Consider the following 15,944-nt stretch of genomic DNA (forward strand, 5'->3'; position numbering starts at 1 on the left):
GGAAGTAGTGAAACGTTTGTTATTTCCCAAAAACATTCAGATGGCTTCATTCAGTGTTTCAAAAAAAAAAAAAAAAAACTACAGTAAAACAGTAATGTTATGAAATATTATTACAATTTAATTTAACAGTTAAATAACCTCTTTATTTTAATATACTTTTAAATGTAATTTATTTCTGTGATGGCAAAGCGGAATTTTCCAACCTGATCTCATGATGAAAACGTACCTGTATGAACATATTCATATCATCCGAAACCTGGGTGTGTATCTGTATATATACAGCTGTAGATACTACTAGCCCTGTATGAACTGATGAAATTATTTTATGGTGCACTTCAGACTTACCCCTTAATAAAACAAAACATGAACAAATACATACAGTGAACTGGAGTATTTTTATTATCTGACATACATTTGACAGTAATATTTAGGGCTGCAAGATTTTGGCAAAAATCATAATCACGACTATTTTGGTCAATGCTGTAATCACGATTATTTAACACGATTATGACAGGGTCCAAAAATGTATATTAGTGATTAATTTAAAGATAGCAATAAAGCAGAAAAAAAGATACAAATTTAAGAAAAGGTTTTTTTTTTTTTATTAAATAAAAATACTGAATACTTTAATGCAAGTCTAAAGTACAGAAATACAACAGAAATTAAATGTAATCATTTGAGTGTAAGATAAAACAGCGTCTTCACTGTAATAGTTAAACATGCTTTATTTTTTATTAAAACTACAAAAGTCCTTCATTCAAGAGCAGTGAGTGATTTTTCCCTTGTATTTTCACGTTTTATTAATATTAAGCACAGAGACGGCAGAAGGAATATAATTTGTTGCCGCACAGATCCAGTATACTGTTACGCACGCATTTTCATTCTCAACTGTTTATGAACATTTAAAACATAACTGACAAGGGTTTACATAATCACCAAGCGCCTCATTTTGAAATGATTTTGTTTGAATTTGACCGTTTAGGCGCGCACCATGAGCTAAAAGATAACTTTACATGTCCGTGTTCTGCTCCGTCTCTGAGCGCATACACAGAACAGCGCAAGTTTTCTTACGCACTATTAAAAACACAACATCAAAGAAACAATAAATCAAGCAAGTCCCGTTTTATGAAAGTCACTTTACATGATTTTGCTGATTTGCATGTGAAATTAGGCTTTTATAGAGAAGCGAAATCGCATCACTGTTAAGGGGGCGGAATGGGGCGCAGTAATCATTTCATCTCGATTACTGCATTTTCATGATCGTTTGAAGCAGAAATCGAAATCGAAACAACCCTAATATGTACTTATTGGTGCGTAATTTGCATCTTTCGTCATGAGAACAGGTAGCAACTACTTCAGTTTTCAGTGTCACATGATCCTTCAGAAATCATTCTAATATGCTGATTTGCTGCTCAAGAAATGTTGAAAACAGTTGTGCTTCCTAATAGTTTTGTGGAAACCGTGATACACTTTTTCAGGGTTCTTTGATGAATAGAACGTTCTAAAGAACTGTATTTATTTGAAATTTTTAGTAACATTTTAAATGACACCTTTTAATCAATTGAATGCCAAAACAAGAAAGAAGCATATGACAGCAGTAATGCAGTGCAGTAATAAAGTACCTCACTCTCAGTCACTCTCATACAAAAAAATCTGTTATCGCACACGTCTAGAAATGCGTGCATAGCTGTTGTCATGTTTGTCTCAGAGTTCTTTTCTTATCTTGCTGTCGGCCATCTCTCGAGTGCACAGAGCAGCGTCTGCATCTCAGCCAAAGCACAGCCTCACACTCCGCTCATCGTCTCTAACCACAGGGGCTTGCACCGTCACAAAACAAGCATGCTGTTAGGATGTACCAGTATCACACATGCCACTTCATGTGCACTTTGCTATATTTAAACAGAATCCAAAATGTCAAACCTTTCGATGTTGCTTCTGCACCCGTATTGTTTTAAATGTGTGCAACTTTAAAAACCCGTGGAGGAAGTTGAGCTGATGATATTGTGGTCTCTGTTTGTATGTTTGTCACCCACAGAAAACCAAGAGTGCTCGCAGCACGTGATCAACGAGCGACTTGGGGAGCTAGTACGCGTGTTGAAGACTGTCATTGGCAAACACCAGGCACTGAACTCATCGGAAATTCTTGGTGCTGCAGGCACTGTCATCGCCAAAGTCAAAGGTGAGCATCCTCCTTCAGCTCTACCCCACTCAATGCATATTACTAATCAAAAAATAAGTTTTGGTATATTTACAGTAGGAACTTTACAAAAAATCTTCATGGAGCATGATCTTTACTTAATATCCTAATGATTTTTGGCATAAAAGAAAAATCTACAATGTTGACTCATACAATGTATTTTTGGCTATTGCTACAAATATACCTGTTTTGTGGTCCAGGGTCACATATGTGCATTTCTAGTTTTCAGTTACATTCATAGAACTGTAGAACTGTGCCAATCCTGGGTGGAGGTTGAGTGGTTATAAATGAATGAATCGCATTTGTCTGTGTTTCACTCCCATCTTGAATCACACTCATGGACAGCGCTTTTGAAAAATTCTTTATCTCTTCCGTGGCTCGGTATGCTTTTAGCTTGTTTTTTGTTTTTGTTTTGTCTTCAGCAAGAGACTGACATTCAAGTTACATGATTTGACTGATTTTTACTTAGAAAGGACAACTGCGCACCGCATTAAAAGAAATGAACATGCATGTTTTCATAACTGCTGGCCAAGTTCGAAAACAAAACTATAATGAAATCACTTTTGAGAGCAAGGGTTTTTGGGTATTTTGCGTAAAGGGACGACTGGCTATGTGCAGAACAGACATAATTCATCTATTTCAAGCCACAAACATTTAGATCACCTCAAAAAAAAAAAAAAAAAACATGCACATTGCATTAATATTTTAAAAAGGAGATAATGCTTAATGCGGCTTAAAGGCACAGTACACCCAAAAAATGAAAATCCTGTCATTAATTACTCACTTTCATGTTGTTTCAAACCCGTAAGACCTTCGTTCATCGTCGGAACACAAATTATTTTGGATGAAATCCGAGATATTTCTGATCCTGCATAGACAGAAATGCAACTACCACGTTCAAGGCCTAAAAGTTATTAAGGACATTGTTAAATAGTCCATGGGACATCATGGTTCAACCGTAATGTTATGAAGCTATTTGTTTTCTTTATGCACAGAAAGTATTCTCATAGCTTCATAACATTAAGGTTGAACCACTGATGGCACATGGACTATTTTAATGATGTTCTTACTACCTTTCCGGACATTTCCATTGCGTTGCCATTTATGCAGGGTCAGAAAGCAAAAATCTTGATTTGTGTTCCAAGATAGACGAAGGTCTTACGGGTTTGGAAAGACATGAGAGTGTGAAAAAAATGTCATTTTTGGGTGAACTAACCCTTTAATAGATCAAGAGAATGATTTTTTTGGACAAATTGCATCAATGTTTTAAACGGTTTGAGTTTTTAACTTAAATGTTATATAATTTGATTTTATGTATTGATGACAGACTTCTTCTCTAACCGTATCTCGTATCTTATCTTATTTTCTCTTATCTTATCTCTTATAGTATCTTTATGTTTTCTATCTGTCAAATTCAAAAAAGAAATAAACTGAAAGTGCTTTCATGTAAAAATGTAACTAGACTGTCACTAGATTAACAATAAAAAGACATTACTACATTGTTACATAATATATAAAACATTTTGCCATCCAAAATAACTGCATTGTGAAATATACTCCAAAGACTCATAACATGCTATTGATTTTGATTACCACACTAAAATAACAGAGTAATTCTTCCTCTGGCTAGTGCACAGGAATGTCCTTGTTTACTTCAATGTAGTTTGCAATCCAGATTGTGGCTGCAAAAGAGGGAGAAGATCAATTCTGTGCTATATATATGTGACCCTGGACCACAAAACCAGCCATAAGGGTCAATTTTTTAAATTGAGATTTATGCATTATCTGAAAGCTGAATAAATAAGCTTTCCATTAATGTGTTTTGTTAAAGTAGGACAATATTTGACGGGATACAACTGAACAAAAAATCTAAATCTAAATTTTGAGAAAATAACCTTTAAAGTTGTCCAAATGAAGCTCTCAGCAAGGTAGGTACGGTAGGAAATGTACAAAAAAAATTTATGGAACATGATCTTTACTTAAAGGGATAGTTCACCCAAAAATGAAAATTTGATGTTTATCTGCTTACCCCCAATGCATCCAAAATGTAGGTTACTTTGTTTCCTCAGAAAAACACAAACGAAGATTTTTAACGAAAACCGGTGCAGTCTGCCAGCCTTATCATGGAAGTGGATGGGCACCAGACCTTTAAAAGTAAACAAAAACATGCACAGACAAATCCAAATTACACCCTGCGGCTCGTGATGATACATTGATGTCCTAAGACACGAAACGATCGTTTTTTGTGAGAAACTGAACAGTATTTATATCATTTTTTACCTTTGATACACAGCCACGTCCATCTCTCCTGAGCACGAGTTTGTCACAGTCACGTCACATGAGCACGCGCTCTGTCGTAGTATACGCAAACGCCGTAAGCGATCTGTTGCATGTATACGACACTCATTGTTTACACAGAGCACAGAGATTGTGGATATAGCGGCTATTCAAAATGGTTATTACTTGCGCGTATCCTGATTGTTTAAACCGATTTAAAGCTAAAAGATTACATTAGTTTGCGCAAACTCATCCGGGACTTTTCACTGATTTCCCCTTACGTCGTTTGCGTATTCTACGCTAGAGCGCGTGCTCATGTGACGTGACTGATGCCAAACTCGTGCTCATGACAGATGGACGTGGCTGTGTATCAAAGGTAAAAAAATATATAAATACTGTTCAGTTTCTCACAAAAACCGATCGTTTCGTGTCTTAAGACATCAATGTATCATCACGAGTCGCAGGGTGTAATTTGGATTTGTCTGTGCATGTTTTTGTTTACTTTTAAAGGTTTGGTGCCCATTCACGTCCATGATAAGGCTGGCAGACTGCACCGGTTTTCGTTAAAAATCTTCGTTTGTGTTTTTCTGAGGAAACAAAGTAACCTACATCTTGGATGCATTGGGGGTAAGCAGATAAACATCAAATTTTCATTTTTGGGTGAACTATCCCTTTAATATCCTAATGATTTATGGCATAAAAGAAAAAACGATCATTTTGACCCATACAATGTATTTTTGGCTATTGCTACAAATATACCCATGCTACTTAAGACTGGGTTTGTTTTCCAGGGTCACATATAGTAAATGTGTTTCTTATTGGCAATCCACATAATTCCCAGCTGTTTCCAACAGTGTGGCATTGATTTAAGTGGCCACTAGAGTATCATCCTTTGCCACTAGAGGGCCAGTGACCCCTCTGAGCTCCCATGTGTCCTTTAAAGGGCCAGACTCTTCATTGTTTCTGTCAAAGAGAAGCTTAACAGAGGAAAATAAGCTGTTTTTTTGACACGCTTGAGGCCTTGCCTTGATTCTTTTTGTTGTTGTTGTTGTTGTTGAATGAGGAAGTTGAGAAAAAAGGCCAGCCGCCTCAGATATCCGCATCAAGTTACGTCTAAGACCGACATTCCAGTGTGAGCGTTCCAATTACGCTTGCGTTTCAACACCACACATCCATGTCAGCCGTCCGTCTTCCTCTTGATGGAACGCTATGAACTTCAGGAAATCATATGCACATATTTCCTCCATTCACGCTCAGTCCGTGAGATCCCATCTCTTTAAAAAAAAAAATGCTACATAGTTGTGCTGAAGAATCTCTCAGGGGCACAGCAATAAAAGTGTCAAGTGTCTCAAGTTATTGAAATTCTTTCTTCCCCCGCCCTTGTCTAGAGTGAGTCAGTGGCATTGACTCGCTGTATTTTTATCTTTGCTTCTGATCTGGAGGAGACGCTGTTATCTCAGGTATTTTATCCCATCTTATGACGCATTGCACCTGATAAAGTGATACCTGCATGTGTGACTTTGCCCCAAGTATGCTTAAAATCATTCTTAGTTATTTTCAGAAAAACAATTATAGACATAACTTGCAATGATGCAGAAAATGCTTTCGAGGGTTTTTCTTTGCAAGAACTGCTTTCTGAATGCAGCCATTCCCGTATTTGAGCAGTGAAGGGGGCAGAAGTGGAAGCATTGTTGTGGAGCTGCAGGATGTCCTGAGGAAGAAGTCAGCGTTCCATTGCAGGGGCCACTGAGCCGCCCGCCCGCGTTCAGAAGCAGAGAGCCATGCACCAGGAGCCACGCACCTCTCACGCTCTCGTGTCCAGTGCCTCCTCTGCTCACTTCGTAGCTGTGAGTCTGAATGGCAGTTGAGGGTGGGGATTCCCACCTCTGCCCGACAGCCGCTGCGTTTTGCGTGACATCCAACCCAAAAAAGCGCCCATGCGGAACTGGAAACTACAGATGATGTTGCTTTTTTTATGGCCTCGTCACTTTTTCTTGTATGTGAGGAAAAAGTGGAAGTCGAGCTCCATTGAATCATTGTGAACTAGGCTGTGGCGTTGGTTCGTCAAGGTCTGGGCGAGTCGTTAATCTGTGCTTTACCAAATTGAACTTGGATATGACTGCAAGTGCAAGTTAAAGGACTTGGTAAGTTGGGCGAAAGTTGTTTGAACGTCCTCTGAATGTTTTGAGAGCTCAAGCTTTGTCAGTGTTTCCTGTAAAGGGGAGGCTCAGCTAGCAGACAGGAAGCTCTTGGTAAATGCAAGTTTCGTAGTCTCTCGGAGACTTTGCTTCTTGTCTGTCACATATCTGATTTTTAAAATTAAGATTTAACATCGATTTTATGTTTATTTCTTTTCTAACAGCTCAAAACATGACACACTTTGCTGGGTCATTGGGTCTTTTGGAAACAATGAAATCAGTTTATGAAGTTATGAAGAAAGTCATTGGTTGGTTTATTTACATGCAAACTATTCAGCATTTGTTTGTACTCTAGGGAAGCACTGACGGACCGGATTACAAAGCAGCACTATAGTGGTTCCTTTTCTTTGTGCATCACATTGTTCAAAACAAATCTGAATTCACAGCTTACTTAAATTACTCTCACGTGAGATGCATAAGTTCTGTATTATTAAACACTGTTGTAGCTACTAATCGGTCCTTGATAGCTGTGGTCCACTGAGGGATTCATGTTTCCACAAACATAGTGAGATCTAGGTCTATGCCCCTGTTGCTCATCATCATCCTCATTTATTAAGAATTGTAATTGTGTCGTTTGGCTACACTTCTCACGTGGTTTATCACTTCCCACAGGCGTGAATGTCAAGGACGTCAATAAAGAAAACAAAGACACAGTATTTGGCGAGATACACACATCGATCGATACTTTGGCATTCACCTTTGGCAATGTGTGAGTACTGTAGCTCCCTCTTCTGTAGTCCTATGTATATTCTGAATGCTCTTCATCTGTATAGAGTTACTTTCAGTTTCCAGTTTTGCAGCATACGTCAGCACATCCTGTTGTCATTCTCTAAATGCTGATGAAATGTACTTGTGTCATGTTGCAACATTATTCAAAGGGTTCGGCCCAAAATGAACATTCTGTCATTAATTACTCACCCTCATGTCATTCCAAAACCAAGACATTTGCTCATCTTCAGATCACAAATTAAGATATTTTTAATGAAATCTGAGAGCTTTCTGACCCTGCAGTGTAACTACCAGGTTCAAGGCTCAGAAAAGTAGTAAGGACATGGTTAAAATAGTTCATGTGACATCAGTGGTTCAACCTTAATTTTATGAAGCTGCGTGAGTACTTTTTTGTGTGCAAAGAAAATAAAAATAACAACTTCAGTCGGCATCGATAGCCTTGTGGGCAGGGTGCTGACATATTCCGTAGTTGCGCTCCAGGTGTCCCGAGTTCGAGTCCTGGCTTGAGGACCTTTCACAATCCTGCCCCCTCTTTCTCTTCCACTTTGCTTTTTGTCATTACTCTAATACCTTGTCAAAATAAAGGCAAAAACTGCAAAAATAAATCTTAAAAAAAAAGTTATTCAAAATTTCTTCACCGTGCGTCTAACTGACATAGAACTCATCAAATATGGTCAGCGAAAACTCAACTGCACCAGACTTGAAGAATGCGAGTAAATCTTATTGGTTCTCATGCGTCAAGCAAGTACATTTGAGCTTCTGTTGACCAAATTTGATATGCCTTTCAGTTGGGTTAGTAAATGACAGATTTGTCATTTTTGGGTGACCTATCCCTTTAAGGGGTCATGAACTGCCTTTTTTTATTATTTTGTACTGTTCTCTGAGGTCCACTTATAATGTTATCAAGATTTTTACATGAAAAACTTCGTAATTTAGAAGTAATATGCTATTTACACTGCAAAAAATGCTTTTCTAACTTAGATTTTTTTGTCTTGTTTCCAGCCAAAATATCTAAAAAAAATTCGTAAATCAAGGATGATTTTCTAGACTAGTAAAAATTAAGTGAGTTTTTGCTTAGAACAAGCAAAATAATCTGCCAATGGGATAAGCAAAAAAAAAAATCGTATTTAAAACAGAAAACAAGATTATTTTTCTTACCCCATTGGCAGATTATTTTGCTTGTTTCAAGCAAAAACGCTCTTGATTTTGACCCCTTTTTTTGAAAACAATAAGATTATTTTTACTTGTCTAGAAATTTTTTCTTGATTTAAGAATTTTTAGATATTTTGGCTGGAAAAAAATACAAAAAATCTAAGTGAAAAAAAAAAGCTTTTTTTTTGCAGTGTTGTCCTGTTTTGAGCAGTCATCAGAACGCTCTGTTTGAGTAGATGTGGCGAATTGTAGACTCAGAAGTAAACACCCACTGCTGTGATTGGCTAATAGTTGTGTATGTTTGACAGCCTACATCCTATAAGTATATCAGTAATAACAGACAAAGCAATAGTCACCACACACTGCAAAAAACAATCTAATCATTCTTAAAGATGCATTTATTAGATAAGCAAAATGACATAAGATATTTAGTCTTGTTTGCATGGAAAAAAACTAAACGAAGAGCAGTTTGCTTAAAATAAGTACAATTATCTGCCAGTTAAGATCAGGGCAGATAATTGTACTTGTTTCCAGGGGGAAAACCTAAATTAAGTGCATTTTGCTTAAAACAAGACTAAATATTTTGTATGTAATTTTGCTTGACTAATAAATGCATCTTAATTTAAGAATTTTGAAATATTTTGAGTAGAAACAAGACAAAAATACTATAAGATAAGCCTTTTTTGCAGTGCATAATAAAAACAGTTACTCACACTCGTGCGACTCTTTTTGTTTGTAAACGAATCTGCATTAAAATTAAGTGAACAAAGGACCAAGTTCATACTGACAAGGTCTGGAACTTTTTTAAAGTAAAGTTCATCCACTCTTTCCTAATGGTAGGATCAGAAGGAAGGCAGTGCAAAGACTGTTTTTTCTTGTCTTCGAAGCCATCTTCATTGTTTGGTTTCAACATAGACCTGCGTTTGCCTCTCTCGTTAGTTACGCAAAATCGTTGCGTCTGAACAGGCAGTGATGAAGAAGTAGGCCTTAATTTTTTTGGCAGATAGGCTTCAGTATACGCTGTTTTTAGACCAATAAGAAAGTTTTGAGTTCTGACCTCTTATAAGTCAAGGAAATTTTGCTTTCTCAGTTCATGACCCCTTTAATGCTGCTCACATTCTTGATTTAAAAGGATCTATTTGTGAAGAAAAATACCACTGTAATGTTGTAACCTTATTATGTATGTTCAAGTTATGTTATGTGCAGTGTACCAGCAGTGACCTGTGTTTCTATTCCACCTCAGAGTGTCTGACTTCCTTATGGGAGATGTGGACAGTGGCTCCAGGTTGGGGTACCCCCAAGCCAGAAGAAGTCGTGTAAGTTATCACCTCAACGGTCCTTGAAAAAAAAGTTATTTACTCACCCTCATGTTTTTCAGTGAAACACAAAAAGATAATTTTACTCTTTACAAAGCTCTTTTCCATACAACAACAGTTCATCCTGACTACGTCTGCCAATATAAAGCGCCATTAAACTAGTCCTTATGACTTGTATGCTGTGCTCCATGTCTTCTAGAGCCATACAATAGCTTCATGTGAAAAGCAGACTGAAATTTAAACCAGCATTCTCTATTTATGAACAACAGTATCATATGGCTTCAGAAGACTTGAAATACACTAGCATTCAAAAGTTTGGGGTCAGTAAGATTTGAAATGTTTTTCATGTTTTTAACAGAAGTTTCTAACTTTAAAATGCCTTTCACTCTTGTGGTTTGGTGCAGTTATCATTTAATTTATAATAATTTTATGTTATATCAGTGCTGAAAATGAAAAAAATGAATGGGAAGATCAAACTGAATTTATTTGAAGAAGAAATCTTTTGTAACATTATACATGTCTTTACAGTCACTTTTGATATATGTAATGTGCCCTTGCTTGTTTGTAGTCGCATGGCCTAGTTTTATGGCGTTTGTATGATTTTGTATATCCTTGTTGGCGCTTGACAGATGTGGTTATTATGAACTGTCATGTGGAAAAAAGATGTGTGAAGCTTCTGCGGAATTCTTCTTTTGTGTTCCACAGAAGAAAATGGCTAACATATTTTTTTAGAACAAGTGGGAGTAAATAATGTCACTTCATTTTTCAGTGACCTGTCCCTTTAAGTTTAGATGTCTGCTTTGAAAATAATGAAACCTGGCTGGCCGCCTGTGTTTTAAAGAGCAAGGATTTTGAGCTTTGATTAACTGTGACATTGAGAGACAAGATAAAAGAGAAGCGCTCAGAAGAATCACCTCTAAAATCAAACTTCTCATCCCGTGTGCAATGTTTGTCTCATTTTCTCCTCTAGTCTTTTGAAAACCTCTCTGAAGATTCAGGAGGCTGCAATCAAAATGATCTGGCAGGTAAATGGATTTCCTTTTCTTTCTCCTTTATGTCTTGCCTCCGTCTATCACGGTTTTCATCACAAAGCAAGCAGGCTCTTGCCGCTGAGGCGTTGAAGACAATCTCATCACATATTGTATGTGCCTCAGAGAAACCGTAATGCAAACTCCAACTACGTTTTCTAGTTAAACAAACCAGACATGAAAGCTGTTGTTCTAGCAGAGAAACAGATGAGCTGCACTGACACGGGTCACAATCGACAAGAGAGCTCTACACGCCCTGTACATTCACACTAGTGTTGTTTTTCATATAGCCTAACACTCTTCTTGTTTGCCAAATGGTTGACATTCTTTGGGGTTTTTTGGACGTTTGTATGAGGAATGGGAACCACATGTGGCTTATTGGGCGGGGTGCTTGGATTGAGCGCAGCTGAGCTGCGTGTCAGTGCATTTGACAAAGGTTAAACAGATTTTACGAGATGACCTCACACGCTCATGCCATACAATAAATTGTACATACGTCTAATGTTACCACAGATTAGTGTCAGTTTAGAAAGCCCTCTTTTAAGTCAAGGGGATAATGGAGAATATTTCTCTTACAAGCAAGTTTGCCACCAATTTCAGGGCTGTCACTGCCTTTAATAAAGCTGACTTGTAAAATTTGCCTTGTAACTTTTAGCCTATAAACCCTGTAGGGCGGTAACATTTAAAAGTTGAAATTTAATTTAAATGACAGTTTTAGAAAGCGGAGAGACAAGGTTGAGGAAATATAAATGTCTTCAAAGGGAACCTCTATGCATTTTCAGCAATTTTTTTTAAACAATGTGGAGCGTTTTTGCATTTGTGTGTTCATATGCAGTAGAGATGGGATGATACATCTACCTCCCGATTTAATACTATCATGACTATCACTATCTTGGGTGTCGATACGATATGTATTGCGATTTTTAATTTTTTTTTTTTTCAAAAGTTGCCATAGAATGCATTGATGCAATATTTTAAATTGTTCTCTGATATCTACATAGAAGGTATATGGCATAGGAAAGGGCAAAAATTCTCCAGATACGGTTTTACAAGTCCATTTACAACCCTAGGATTTGTCCCTAGAATGAAATGGTTCCTTAATTACCTTATTTGGAAGGTTCATGAATAATAATGATGAGCTCAGCTCGTATGTACTGCACTGTAACAGGCTACCGTTAGCAAGAAGCTAACCATGTCCCTTTAGTGGCTCTACCACAACGTTTTATTAGAATGCATTATTAGTTTTCGGTGCCTTTCTGAGTACAGACACCAACCTATCTCTGCCCTTAATCCCCTGCACAACCTGGAACATAACATTTATTTCTGTGATCTTCCATTTTCGCTATTGTCCTCGCCTTGTTTTTTTACAATAGCCTACCTGCAGAACTTCTGATGATTCGGCTATGCAAATGTTGGGGGCGTAACTATTATCGATCCCGACTATAACGTCATAGTCGGTGTTATGTTAGGATTGGCCTCTTTTTCAGTCTTTTGCAAACACCAGATTTATATAAGGAGGAAACAATGGTGTTTGAGGCTTACGGTATGTCATGTCCATGTACAGAATTGTTAATATTCAACTATGCCAAGGTAAATACAGTTTTTTTTTTATTCCATGGCACCTTTTTTTTTCAAGAATTTCAATTCTACAAGTACTGCGATTCGATATTACTATTAGGGCTGGGACGATACGCTTCTCTGCCGATTCAAATGAGTAGAAAAGGTACTTTCTGAAATAAAATAAAGTGCTATGTTACTTTGCAAACCGTTTTAGTCATGTTTTCCAGGCTAAACAAATGTTACTTTGTTTACCGCAAAGTATATTTTGGTCATGGCATTAAAAATAATATTCAAATTTGATCATTTTAGAGCTTTAAAGTGCTGGAAATAGTTATGTTAAATGCTGGAAAGTCAAGGTTCTTGAATTTCTGTCTGAAAGGTTGTACAAAACCTGAAATGAATAATGTATTATTATTTCTACCACAACACCATGGTTATAGATAGCATTAATACTTCTGGTTTTCTGACCTAAGTCAGCGCTGTTTATAGACGTTTTTCCTGAACGCGGAATGCCTGACTCTTAACCTGAAGAATGCTTTGCATTTCCGGTCTCCAGTGTTTCTAGTCAGCGTATATATTCCGAGCTGTTAATCTAATATTAAACCGATTAAAATGTTTTTAAAAAGCATATGGCTCTATAGTGCCATCACTTTGCAATGTCGCAATGACCGTCATTTGTCAGTACCTCACTTCTCAAAGTTTAATGAGTGTGTAAATGACACAAAGCTGTCGAAGTTAGCTACATTAAAAACAGATGGACGATATTTGAATGGGTTCCTATGGAGACCGGAACAGAAGACCATCCAATCTGACGTTAGAATTCGTAATGGCGGCGCTCATCGTTTACTCAGGAAAAAGGTCTATAGACGTTTTTTCCTGAACGTGGAAGTCACGCCTGCTATTAACCTGAAGAATGCTTTGCATTTCCGGTCTCCAGTGTGTCTAGTCAAATAAGCGTATATTCAGAGTTTATAATCTAATGTTAAACCTATTAAAATGTTTTCAAAAAGCACATGGCTCCATAGCGCCATCACTTAGCAATGTCGCAATGATTGTCATTGGTCAGTACCGCACTTTTCAAAGTTTAACGAGTGTGTAGATGACACAAAGCTGCCGACGTTAGCTACATTAAAAACAGATGGACGCTATTTGAATGGGTTAGAATTCGTAATGGCGGCTCTCGTCGTTTACTCAGGAAAAATATCTATTACAGAGAATTCTGGGCAGAATTCGAATGATTCTCACTAGATCTTGCAGCAACCGTTTTCATTGTCCGTTGAATTCAAACACTTCTTACTGGATCTCGCAGCACTGTGCAGTACCAGTGTCGCAAAATCAACCTGGCTCCCAAATAAAGCTGTTTTGAGCTTGGACAAGTTTGTTTGCTTTGCGGTCCGAGCTGATAAACGGTTCCCTTTCGTATCGTAGATGTTTAGATGTTTCTCATATGCAACAGAAATGGCAGCGCTTATGAGTTGTACAATGCAGTGGTCGCGCCAGTGCGACCGCTCACAAAAATGAGTCCCATCTGCAGAAAAAATGGGTGCAAAACATCTGGAGCCCCGAGAGCAGTACTTTGATGTCATACACTGATCGTCTGCATTTATACATTTCGACCCCTCTGTTGGAATAAAAGCAGTAACTTCTCTCCAGCACCTCTTAGAAAAAGTAAAATGACAACGCCCCTAATATGCAGTGTTCTCTGTGTGTTTGTTTCTAGATCATGCTCTGTCCCCAGAGCTTTCCACCGTGGAGCAGGTGGACCTTCTTCTGCTGAAGAATGACAGTGGGGTGGAATCGGCTTTGCTCTATGCCAAGGCCTGGTCTAAATACACCAAAGACGTGCTGGCCTGGGTGGAGAAACGCCTCAGCCTGGGTCAGTCCATTCTCCATTCTTAAAGCCTGATCTTGTGTTTTGGGTCGGTATTGTTGAATTTTAGTGTTTCATGTGGTGTCTCTGTATTTAACAGACATGGAATGTGCCAAAAGCTTTGCTAAGATGGCAGAATCCGCAAAGGCGGTGGCAAGTCAGCAGGTGATTGTCTTTTTAGTATGTTGTTTTGATCAAATATGATGTACAGTCAAACCAAAAATTATTCAGACATCAATCAGACACCAGATATAATTTTTGATGTTTTTACTAGTTGAGTGCAGGACACTATAGTTCATATTATACCCAAAAATTCTTCATACAGTGGACTACCAGTAAAATTGATAAAAATTTGGTACCAACAATTTGATTTGACACTTTGACCTGACTATATTATATTTTTGTTACATAGCTTTCTATCAAAGTTGTCTGACATTATCAAGATGTTTTTTTTCTGACACAGTTTAACTCTTGAGTTCTTGTCATATTTTATTACCGTTTTCTAAACTATAGCGAATAAACTGTGAAAATGTGAGAAATATTGAAGGTGTCTGAATAAATTTTGGTTTGACTGTATATGATGTACTACCATTCTCATTTCTAAAGAATTAGGACATAAAATTAATTCAAACTAACAGTAAAGACATTTATAATGTATTTCTATTTCGAACAAATACTGTTCTTTTCATTGTTCTATTCATCAACAATCCTGAAATAAAATGTTTCATGGTTTCCCTACAAATTTTAAGCAGCACAACTCTTTTCAACAACAACAATAATACTAAGAAGAAGATATGTTTCTTGAGCACCAGTTTAGCATATTAGAATGATTTCTAAAGAATCCTGTTACAGTGAAGACTGGAGTAATGGCTGCTAAGTATTTAGCTTTGCCATCCCAGGAATAAATATGAATTCATTTTAGAATTAAAATAGAATAGTAATTTAAATTGTATTAATTAGTGCTATCAATAGATTTAAAAAAATCACGCAATCAGCAATTAATCGCGGTTAATCCCACCTAACAGGTTTTTAAATATACTTTTATATTGCGATAATTCCACATTCAATCTTCAAATTAATGTAAAAACATAAAGACAGTATATTTTTAATATTTGTTTAATCGCATATTTGTTTTATGACTGAAGGTGAGTATCACTGATACCAATAATACTGATGTCTCTAGGAATTTTTTTTTTTCGTAATATTTAACCATTGACTATAGCCATTCAACATTACAGTATAATTAAGATATATCAATTTAAAGATTTATTAGACTTGTTTTAGACTTTTTATTCAAATATTCAGCCTTGTGACCATAAAACATTAAAAAATCATGCTAATCCCAAGCTTTTGAATGCTAGTGTATTTGACTTTGAGCCTTTAAGTGATATTATTTTGTGATTGTGTTTTTTCATCTAAAGGACTTCATGCCGTTCCGGGATATTTATGTCTCTGCCTTTAAAAATGAGATTGAGTACAATCAGGTTCTGCTCCAAACAGCTGCAGCTCTACAAACCAACAAATTCATCCAGGTATGATCAGTTATATCTGCGTTACATTTTAGCCAACTATTTAACAAACCGTTTCTATTAAATTCACAAAATTCCCATAATTCCA

General features: G+C 36.9%; 1 protein-coding gene across 2 annotated transcripts in view; it reads left to right on the forward strand.

The window, feature by feature from the left end:
• arhgap29b (Rho GTPase activating protein 29b) overlaps window positions 1-15,944 on the forward strand; it is a 53,269-nt gene that overhangs the window by 21,424 nt on the left and 15,901 nt on the right. The window contains exons 3-9 of one of the 2 annotated variants that reach the window (XM_073848559.1): window positions 2,036-2,179; window positions 7,285-7,381; window positions 9,797-9,869; window positions 10,840-10,894; window positions 14,178-14,333; window positions 14,428-14,492; window positions 15,749-15,859. In XM_073848559.1, the coding sequence (XP_073704660.1) occupies window positions 2,036-2,179; window positions 7,285-7,381; window positions 9,797-9,869; window positions 10,840-10,894; window positions 14,178-14,333; window positions 14,428-14,492; window positions 15,749-15,859 (701 nt within the window). Of the gene's footprint in view, window positions 1-2,035; window positions 2,180-6,405; window positions 6,619-7,284; window positions 7,382-9,796; window positions 9,870-10,839; window positions 10,895-14,177; window positions 14,334-14,427; window positions 14,493-15,748; window positions 15,860-15,944 lie in introns of those variants that run through there. The other variant, XM_073848560.1, reaches the window with a different exon arrangement.

This window comes from Garra rufa, chromosome 10 (assembly GCF_049309525.1).
Source record: "Garra rufa chromosome 10, GarRuf1.0, whole genome shotgun sequence".
In the NCBI taxonomy this organism is placed as follows: Eukaryota; Metazoa; Chordata; class Actinopteri; order Cypriniformes; family Cyprinidae; genus Garra; species Garra rufa.